At 56.0% G+C, this 10,594-nt stretch overlaps 1 protein-coding gene across 1 annotated transcript; it reads left to right on the top strand.

Annotated features, from left to right (window-relative positions):
* The first annotated feature begins 3,460 nt into the window (after positions 1-3,460).
* On the top strand, positions 3,461-6,484 carry PIANP (PILR alpha associated neural protein). Its single transcript, XM_026502579.2, has 5 exons — positions 3,461-3,477; positions 3,739-4,250; positions 5,013-5,094; positions 5,916-6,137; positions 6,463-6,484. The coding sequence occupies exons 1-5, from the start codon at positions 3,461-3,463 to the stop codon at positions 6,482-6,484; spliced, it is 855 nt and encodes a 284-aa protein (XP_026358364.1).
* Positions 6,485-10,594: the final 4,110 nt, after the last annotated feature.

Genomic DNA, 10,594 nt, shown 5'->3' with positions numbered 1-10,594 from the left:
CGGGATCCAGTCTGGCATCGGGCTCCTTGCTCAGCGAGGAGCCTGTTTCTCCAACTGTCTTCTGCTCCCCCCTGCTTGTGCTTTCTCCCTCTCTCTGACAAATAAATAAATAAAATCTTTAAAGAGTAAAAATAAAATAAAACATGATTGAGAGGGATGGGGTAGGATGGAGTGAGAGTGGGGATAGGGGAAGCTACTTTTGATAGGCTAGGGAAGGCCCCTCAGAGGAGGTGACATTGGATCTCAGTGAAATTTTAATGAAAAAAAATTTGAGTCATTGTGAAAAGCCAGGGGAAAACACTCCAGGCAGAGGGAACAGTAAGTGCCAAGGCCCAGCGACAAGTTAAAACCCTTTAGTTCTAGGAACATAGATCAGGTCCAATGTGTCTGGGGCATAAAGAGTGTGAGGAGAGGAAATCAGAAAGCAACCTAGTGGATAGGTCATATAGGGCCTTGTAAGTCACGATGAGGAGTTTGGCTACTCAGAGTGGTAGAAAAGCTGAGTAATGCGACTTGATCTACTTATTTTAAAGAACATTTGAGTTGCTTCCGGAAGAATGCACTGTAGCAGGGCCAGAGTGGAATGGGGGATCAAGCCTTTGGGATAATCCAAGGATGGTTCGAGGTCTTTACCCCCACCCCCAGCCCCACCTAGATCCCCGGCGCTCGGCAATGTCCACCAGGGGCGAAACGGAGCTGGGGATGCAGAGCCGTAGGTGACTCAGAATCTCAGAAACGGACTGGAGTGACCATGGGTATCCATGTAGTTGGGTGAAAGGGGTGGAGAAGTCCGCTCCCAGAACCCCGGGAATCAGACTGTCGGTCACCGTCCACTGCCCTCTCCAACCCTCCACCTGGGACCCAGACGGGCGCAACTCCTGCGGCGCGGCAGCAGGAGGGTTAAACCGTGCGTGGCCCACCGCGGGAGGGGGAGAGGCGGAGACCTTGCGCTCGGAGCTGCCGAGCCGAGCCCAGCCGAGCCGAGCCGAGCCGAGCCGAGCCGAGCATCTCCCGCCGCCGCCGCCGCCGCCGCCGCCGCCGCCGCCGCCCCGCGCCCCGGGCGCCCACCCCCCACCCTCTCCAGCGCCCCGGCTGCCGGCCAAACCCCCCGACCATGCCCCGTGCCCCACAAGCCCCCGCAACCCCCCAGCCCCGCGCAGCCCCGAGCGCCCGCAGCTGTCGCGCCGCCGCGCCAGGCATGCAGGTGAGCGAGAGGGACCCCCCCACACGCCCCCGCCCGCGGGAGCCCGGCCCTGCCCTTCCCGACTCCGCGCCCTCGGCCCCCCGCCCCTCCCGGCGCGGTCCCTCGCCCGGGCTCAAGCCGGCCGCCCCTAGGCGCGCCTTCTCCGCGGTGCTCTCCATCCCTCCGCGGGTCCCGACTCCATCCTGCCCTCCTGGCGCAGCGGTCACCGTCCCCGCGGCTGCCTCCATCCCGCCTTCGGCTCAGCCCTCGGCTCGGTGCATCCTCCTGCCTCGGGTTCCTTTTCTGCTCTCGGCGCTCCCTCCCTCGCGGTCCCTTCGCTGACCTCCTGGTCCTCGCTTCCCCCCTCCCCCCGCCGCTTTCCAGCCTGTCCGGGAGCGCGGGCCCGTGGGAGGGGTGGGCCCGGGGCAGCTTTGGGGATGGGGCCCGGTTCCCCCACCCGAAGGCTCCCGCCCCACCCCCAGCTCGTCTCCTGCGCACAACAGGTCGGTGAGAAGCGAGGAGAGGGTGGGGGTGGCGCGCCAGGCTGGGGACTGCGGGCTTCCTGGAGGGGGTGGCTAAAGGGGATGCGGGGCTTGGGGACTGGAGTTGACGTTGGTTTTGGGGGGGTGCACAAGGCAGAGAGGCAAGTGAGTCCTGGAGTCAGCTGGCCACAGATGTCCCCGTGAGCCCTTCTCCGCTTCACTGGTTCGCTCTAACCTCCTTCCTCCCTCCCTCGCTCCCTCCCTCCAGCTTCCTTCTCTTCACGTCCCTCTCTCCCTTCAGCCCACCAGGCTCCCATCCCTGTATCTTCCCAGAGCTCCATATCACTTTACATTTGAAGAAACACTTCCCAACTCCTCCATCTTTGCTGCTCCGTTTTCGGTCCCCAGTCCCTTCCTTTTCTCATTTTGTCCTCCGTATGATGTTTTCTCCTTTTCCATTTCCTTTCTCCGAGTCCCTGGTCTTCTCCACCCCTTTTCTCTTTTCCCCTTCCACTCTGTCCACTTCCCGTCCTGCCCAGACCTTTCCTTCCCTGTCCTCCTGCCCTTCCCCCTTCTTCCCCTGACCCTGCGACCCCTTCGCCCTCCTGGTTTCCCTCTCTCACCTGTATTTTTAGCTTGTTCTCCCTTCAGCATCCTCCAAGCTGCCAATCTCCTGTACCCACCCCCTTCCCAGTCCATCCTCTTTCAGGCTGACTCCTGTCCCTCCTTCCATGCTCGTGCCCACTTCTTCACCTTTCTCCTCTCCTCACTCCTAAGCGACCCTCCCTCTCTCAGCCTCTTACCCTACACCCTTACCCTCCCTCTCTCAGCCTCTTACCCCTCACCCTTCTCCCCACTCCCTGCTTCCCCTTGCCCTTCCCCAGACTTTCCCATCATATTCTCCTGTTATTCTCTGAGAGCACTTAGTGTGCAGATTTAGACCCAGAATCCAGGGGACCCAGGGTGTCATATCCTCATTCACTCTGGGAAGCCTGGCCCCCCTGGATTCACCGCCCTCAGCGCTGAGAACCCGTCCTTCCTCTTTCAAAACCCAACTATCCAGATTCTCCCAGGACTCTACCCAGGAGAGCTACATTTGAGGGGGTGGCCTCTCCCCAGCTCCACCTCCCTTCAGAGAGCACCTATGCTTTTGGATGATTTAACATTGAGCAAAAATTATACTCTGTAGTTTCTCTCCCACCCACCTCTGTCTTTCTCTGTTTCTTTCTTTCCATCCCTCCTTCCCCTATTCCCCTTCTCCTGAAGATGTAGATTCCCCGGGGCCCACCCTAAGAGAACCACTTGGGACTCCAAGCAGGCTGGGCAGGCTGGCGTGCTCCCCTTGTCCACTCACCACACACACACTCACACGTTCACTCAGACTGACTTCCTCTTCCCTCCCCCACTCTCAGACTCCCTCCCTAGCGGTAGGTGCTCAAGGAATCACAAGGTTCTTGGCTCTAAATTAAGCTCCAACAAGAGCTTGGAGCTGTGGGCAGAGGAAGTGAGAAGGAAGGAAGCCAGAGAAGTAAGAGTAGACCCCGAGGTGGGGAAGTTACAAGGATTTCAGAGCAGTAACAGATAGGGGCTGGGGGCTAGACAGGAACTAACTCTGGGAGATTACCCCCCCCCAAGGGTTCTAAGTGGCAGCTGGCAGCCTGGGAGGGCAGATCCAGGTAGGACTGGTGGCTGAATGAGCTGGGGAAATGCTCAGGGCAGGGGTGGGATGTGACAACCCCCTCTCTCCCCCAGTAAAGGCTGAAAATCAGGGTCACAGCTGAGGAAGAGCTCGGACATGAAGTCCAAGATGTGGTAAGTTTGGCACAGCAGAGGGAGCCTAGAGGCCACTTCTCCTGGGGTCTGGGCCCCTTCCCTCCTGGGACCACCCTGGGCCTTCCTTCCTGAGGGCCAGACCCTAGGAAAGGAGGAAATGAGGCCAGTCTTCCCAAGGCCCACCTGCTTTTCCTGAGAAAGCTGGAGGGAGGCAGCCTGGGATCTCTGGTATGAGCCTGTGTTCTGCACATAAGCCCAAGACGGGCTTGTGTCTCACCCCCTTTTTCTCCCTTCTTGCAGGCCTGCACTGCTGCTGTCCCACCTCCTCCCTCTTTGGCCACTGCTGTTGCTGCCCCTCCCACCACCTGCTCAAGGTTCTTCCTCCTCCCCTCGAACCCCACCAGCCCCAGCCCGGCCCCCCTGTGCCCGGGGAGGCCCCTCTGCCCCACGCCACGTGTGCGTGTGGGAGCGGGCACCCCCACCAAGCCGATCCCCTCGGGTCCCAAGATCGCGTCGGCAAGTCCTGCCAGGCACTGCACCCCCTGCCACCCCATCTGGCTTTGAGGAGGGGCCACCCTCATCCCAGTACCCCTGGGCCATTGTATGGGGCCCTACAGTGTCTCGAGAGGATGGGGGGGACCCCAACTCTGCCAATCCTGGATTTCTGCCCCTGGACTATGGTTTTGCAGCCCCCCATGGGCTGGCAACCCCGCACCCCAACTCAGACTCCATGCGGGGTGATGGAGATGGGCTCATCCTTGGAGAAGCACCTGCCACCCTGCGGCCGTTCCTTTTTGGGACCCATGGGGAAGGTGAGTGCGAGTGGGAGAGGCTGGTGGGGGGGTATGAGCGGTGGGGAGGCTGGTTGAAGGCTCCAAGGGCAGCAACAGAGATCTTGTCTGTTAGCTGCTCCCACAAATGTGTCAGGCACTGTGCTGGCACAGGGGCACAGGTGAAATGCCCTCTGAGCCCTGGAGGGACTTGGTCCACTGGAGAAGACAAATGTACCAACACTCGGGGATGAGTGAATGTAGTAAATGCTCTAATAGAGGCACTCAGCATGTTTTCAGGAAAAGAAGGAAGGGCAAGATTACTTTTGCCTGGGGATCAGGACACCTTCCAAGAATTGACATTGGAGCCAGACCTTGAAAATGGAGTGAGAGTATTCCATGCGGAAGAATACCATGAATGAAAGGGACCTTCAGGGTGACATTTCGGCTCAAGGAATGCCAAGCTGGGCCAGTAGTCTGGGGATGAGGCTAGTGCAGAGATGGCCATTTCCATCCCCTAGTTTCTATGCAGAGAGAGGGGTTCTCTCTGGCCTTGGCGCCTCCTCCTCATCACATGTATATAGAAGATTTGGGAACGTGGAAGAAAACAACTAAAAACTTCAGGGAAAGCTGATGGTAAGAATGAAGGGGGGGGGCTCAGGAAAGCAGAAAGAGTTGGGCATTGTGGATTCGAACGGCAACACTCCGCAAGCTTATTGAACCCACAGCCTAATCCCAACCCCTACCCCCTCTTGGCTCCTGTCACCTCAGGCCTCCCTAAAACTTTCTCCCCGCCCCAATCAGGTGTGGACCCCCAGCTCTATGTCACAATTACCATCTCCATCATTATTGTTCTTGTGGCCACTGGCATCATCTTCAAGTTCTGGTAAGCTGCGGGGAGGAGGGTGCTGGCAGTTGGGGACCTAATGTTTGGCAGTGTTTGGAAGAGGGCAGGAGCAAGGGCAGCATTTTTGCTGGAGGTGGGCTAGGAAGTGGTGGATTTAAGCAAGAAAAACCTTGGGAAAAGGTAGTAAGGATTTGGGTGGGGGAGACAGTGAGAAATCAGGGCAAATTCCTTTTCCCCGGGAAATACAAGGATAATGGGAAAGGCAGAGCAATTATTTATGCGCACTGGAGGCTTGCAGGGGAGGCCTTGGTGGGCATGCCTTGTCCCCATTTCCTCCAAAACAGAGAAAACTGACCCATTCTGCAGAGCCCCTTCTTGGGGCTGCCTGGGGAGGAGGGAGAAAGTCTGGAGCTTTCTTTGCACGCATTTAATAACGGGTCACTCAGTCCTTCACACTTTACTGAGAGAATCATTAGACTCAGGTGTCCAGGTCATTAGCTGATTTTGAACTAGAACTAAACCTTCCAGGCGCCTGCTGCGGAGGGAAATGGCTCTTCCGGGTATGCATGGGGGAGGGGGCAATTCTGGGGGACTCTGTTGGTGGGGAGGAGGTACTGATTTTGTGGGTCTGGGCCAGGTCTGGAAGGTGGTTTACATCCCTGAATCCCCCAGGGGGTAGGGAAAGTAGCTTTATGGACACTCAGTTTGCAGATATTTGCTATAGGGAACTGCTAAGAAGCCAGTTTCTCTGCTGTAGGATGTCGGGGTGTCTGAGGGAAGCTGGGCGTGGCCAGCACTGCAGGCCCAGGATGGGGGCTTCTTAAATGTGTGAGAGAACATCTTTCCTTCCCGTGTACCAGCTGGGACCGAAGCCAGAAGCGGCGCAGGCCCTCTGGGCAGCAGGGTGCCCTGAGGCAGGAAGAGAGCCAGCAGCCACTGACAGACCTGTCCCCAGCTGGGGTCACTGTGCTGGGGGCCTTCGGGGACTCGCCTACCCCCACCCCTGACCATGAGGAGCCCCGAGGGGGACCCCGGCCTGGGATGCCCCAGCCCAAGGGGGCTCCAGCCTTCCAGTTGAACCGGTGAGGGCAGGGGCAAAGGGATGGGAGGGCTGGGAGGTAAGGCACCTTTGGTCCAGAGCCTTGGTTGGGGGTGTTCCCTCCTGGGTGGGTGGGGAGGAGGTAGACCTACCCCCCACACAGCCCTGGCCCTCCCTAGGACTGGACCAGGTCCTCTCTAGGGGACCCTTCCTTCTCCCGCTCTCTGTGGATCTCTGTCCTGTTCTCACACTGTCGTTTAACTCAACTCTGCCCTCTTATCTTTGAGTCCCTTTCTTTGCCTTGGACTTCCCTTCGATTCTGGCCTACCCAGTGGTTCCTGACTGTGCCCTTTCCCTCTTCCTCTCAGGATTCCCCTGGTGAATCTGTGATGCCCCCCAATGTTGGGGTGCCGCCAAGCAGGAGGCCAAGGGGCCGGCATAGCCCCCATCCCACTGAGGGTGGGGCAGCTGTGGGAGCTGGGGCCACAGGGGCTCCTGGCTCCTGCCCTTGCACACCACCCTGGAACCCTCACTAGCCCCATAGGCGATCCTACCTGCTCACCCTCCTTTAGGTGGGGGGCCTCACATATTTGTGGCTTCTGGTCCCCCATCCCTACCCTTGCACACTCACATGAAAGCCTTGCACACTCACCTCCACCCTCCTGGGCCATCGCACACACTTGTGCTCTTGTACAGCCAGTCTTCTGCACCTTCTCTCCACCCACACCGCCCCTCCCCATCCCTCACATTCTCCCTTTGTTTCACACTTTTCACTCTCTCTTCCTCCCACATTCCAGGCTCAGCTCAGTCACTCAGTGGTCAGTGGGTGACTCTCCTGTTACCTCTCACTCGCATTTCCTGGCCCCATGTTGTGGTATTGTGTGTTGTGCTCACGCTCTCCCTCATGAACACCCACTGATCTAGTTTCTGTGGCCCCTGCATGCTGCCCCAGAGGTGGGTGGGAGGAGAGCTGGGGGCTTCTCATGCCCCCATCTGTCATGGTCCCATCCCATGTCATGTGTTTCATTGTCTCCCCCATCCCACTCCAAGGGCGTGCTCATTACCCTGAGGGCTCCCCCATGGGAATGGGGGTAGTGAGGCCCCAAACTTCTCCCCTCCCCAACTGCTAAATTCTGTTGTCTGGGAGATGGGTTTTGGGGAGTCACCTGCTGCACTACATGAGAAAGGGGCTCCCATTTGCCCTTCCCTTCCTCCTAAGTTCCTTCTGTCTTGTCTGTCCTGGCTGTCCGTGTGTGGGTCACTCTCTGGAATTCAGAGTCCCTGAGCCAGTCCTCCACTTCCCAGCCTCCTGAGGGCCTCCCTAACTTCACCTAGGCTGCCAGGGACTGGGGCCAGCTGGTTTACGGCCATCGGGAGCTCTGCCTCCCAGTCTATCCCTCCCCTTCCTGGGCTCCCTCGCCTTCCTCCTCCCTGCCCTCCTTGGTTTTTCCACTTCTTCCTCCTTTTGCCTGTCCCCCTCCTTCCCCTCTCATTTGTCCCTACGTCTCATCATTTTTCCACCTTCCTTCCTTCTTCCTCTCTTACCTGGCTCCTATGCTGTGATATATATTTTTGTATTATCTCTTTCTTCTTGTGGTGATAATCTTGAATTCTTGTGGGATGTAAGTTTCAAAATTTTCAAATAAAGCCTTTGCAAGATACCGGAGTCCCCTGGTTCTGTTTATGAACCCTGAAGAGAGGAGAGGGAGGGGGCAATGGGCAACCAAGAAGGAAGGAAAAGAAGAATGGGGGTTGGAGGGAACCCCTCAAGACTCAGGGTGACTTGGCCTGCTCTGACCTGGAGTTAGGGTTCCTGGGCTTTTTTTTTTTAAGGGGTGTAGGGGCAGGGAGAGAGGGAGAAAGAGAATCTTAAGCAGTCTGCCAGCCCCCATGGGAGCCCGACGTGGGGCTTGATCTCATGACCCTGAGATCATGACCCTGAGATCATAGACCTAAGCCGAAATCAAGAGTCTGGCGCTTAACCGACTAAGCGACCCAGGCGCTCCACGGGCTTTGACTTGGGAGAGAATGGAAGGAGAAGCTGAAGGGAGCAGCCAGAGCAAGAGAAACTAGAAGAGTGGCTTGCTTGTTACTTGCCAGTGAAGGTCAAGAGAGACCCATGAGAAAGGAGACAGAGAAAAGGGACAGGCAATGAAGCAAACAAAAACAGGAGAGAGCTGATAAGACAGATGGAAGGTAAAGGGTGAAATGAAGTAAAGGGGAAGAGGCGAGAGGGGCCACAAGAAAGAGGCTGCCTTGCTTGGTTTATTTTCAGCCTTGCTCCCTAACTTGCCCCATCTACAGCTGCCCCCCCCCCCCCAAAAGCTGTGCAGCATTAGAACCCCTGTGGTTAACTCTCACTAGCTTTCCCCACTCTGCCCTCTCTGAGAGAGAGACGCTGCTAGGGTGTGGGGGTGGAATCAAGGGGTACGTTTGGGGGAGAGAACACAGGCTGCCCAGCTGGGATCAGTCACCCCTGAGCCCCCCATTCTAGGTTTGGCTCTAGTGACAGCCCTGCAAAAGCCCACACATCAGCCGCTCAGCTGTTGCTAGGCTCTGTTGCCATGGTAACCACCCAGGTCCCATTTCTCCCCCACCCCCATCTGTGCCCCACTTGCTCCCTGGAAATGGGGAGCTCCAGGGAGGAGAGGAGACTGTATGAGCAAGTCTGGGCTCCCCGGACTCGATGCTTCCACGCATTTATCTTTGCAGCTAGAATTTGGAGTGTATAGGCGTTGGTAGGTGTGTGTTTTAGGTGTTGGGGAGCTTCACTGTCCACTCAGGAAAGTGGCTGAATCCATATAGCACACAATGGTGAGTGGGGAGGAGGCAGCATATGTCTCAGCATCAGAGCAGTATGTACCTTCGGGGCATCAGACTCCCTAAGAAAAACAGAATGCTACAGAGGAACAAGGCAGAACAGGGGCAAGGCGTGATGAACCAACTAAAAGCAGAGGTGCAAAGCCAACAAGTTGCTGAGAAGGGCTCAGAGTCAACCCAGTGAGGCCTGCAGAGATCCCAGCAGCAGCTGGTGGAGGGAGAAGGCCGGATGGAACGTGAGGGTGCAGGAACAGGTGCTAAGGATGGGTCAGGGGCGGATCCGAGGTGGATGGGAGAAGAAGTCTAACCTTTCCCTCCCCCCCCCCCCCCGCCCCAGGAATCTAATCTTTGTCAGGTGGGGGTGGGGGAGAGGAGCACTGGCTTAGAAGGGGAAGGAGCTCAAGCGCCTGGAGAGCACACCGGGGCTCTATCACCCTCTGCAACCATAGTTCTTCAGAGGGACAGTGTGACCCCGAGGCTCATCCATATGCAAAAGGCATGCATGAAGGCCCCTAATGAAGAGGGAATTAATTATTGCCTGATTAGCCTGCTGTTTCTCTAAATTTAAATAAATTAAAATACACCAGCAAGACACTGGGAAATCCTCACCTGTTCCTTCTCCCTAAATGCCCTCCTTCCCCATGGAAAGTCAGATGGCCGGGAAAGACAGAGGAGAAAGGAGACGTCCTCATCTTCCCAGTTGTCCTAAAGGAAATTTCCCAAACTAGATCCCATTATCAGGATAACCATGGAGTTGGGAGGCCCTGGGGAACAGATCCTAGCCTCTGTCTCTCCTGAAACTGAAACAGACTATGGGGCCTTTGGAGGTCCTCGAAGGTTGCAAGTGGTAGCACGGAGAGTCACTGCTTAGTGACAGACCAAGAACACAAACAACAGCCATACTACCCTTTTGGTTCTTGGAGGCCACATATCACAAGCACCACTGGGACCAGCATCTCTCATCACCATGCTTTCTTTGCCTCCTGAGCTGTGCATCAAATGACTCAGCCAGGCTTCTCTTAAGCATTTTTCTGGAATGCTTACCATTATGGCTCAGACCAAACCAGGAAATGGGGAAGCCCCCAGGAGGAGGGATCTCCCAGGCAGAGCTCAGGGTGTGGAAGTGATTCAAGATGGAAACAGCGTGCCAGCTGGAAAACCCCAGGCTAAAATTAACAGTCCTCCTCCCCCTACGCCCCACATTTATCTCTAAAGCTCTTCTGTAAGGAGTTCAAAGCACTTAAAAAACTGGCTTCTTATATAGAAAGGGCAGGAGCAGGGCTGACAGTTGGAGACACTGAGGCTCAGGGAGTACCAGTTAATGAAAACAGGAAAACAATAAGAGGAAAACTGGGACTTAGAGTGATTACTACGATTTTGCTCCCACTTCTCTATCTTAGCCCCCAAAGTCGATGTTTCTGGAATTAGCAATTTCTAACCCATGCAGCAACTAAGTCTGGTCACATCCCAGCCCTTAAGATCTTATCCTGCCAACTGTTGCTACTCAGTTAACACAGACTGAGTGCAGAGCCCAAAAAATGTGATCGAGAGAGTAGATACTTTCAAAAGGTTGCAAACTATAATTACAAACCAAGGATACATATATCCTGTTTAAACCTTTAACTTAAATGTTTATTTTAGGTGTCTTTTGCTACTTCCTTGCTGTGATTAAAAAAAAAA

This window comes from Ursus arctos, unplaced genomic scaffold (genome assembly GCF_023065955.2).
Source record: "Ursus arctos isolate Adak ecotype North America unplaced genomic scaffold, UrsArc2.0 scaffold_26, whole genome shotgun sequence".
Classification (NCBI taxonomy): Eukaryota; Metazoa; Chordata; class Mammalia; order Carnivora; family Ursidae; genus Ursus; species Ursus arctos.
The sequence above is the reverse complement of the archived record's forward strand: the minus strand, read 5'-3'. Positions and strand labels throughout refer to the sequence as shown.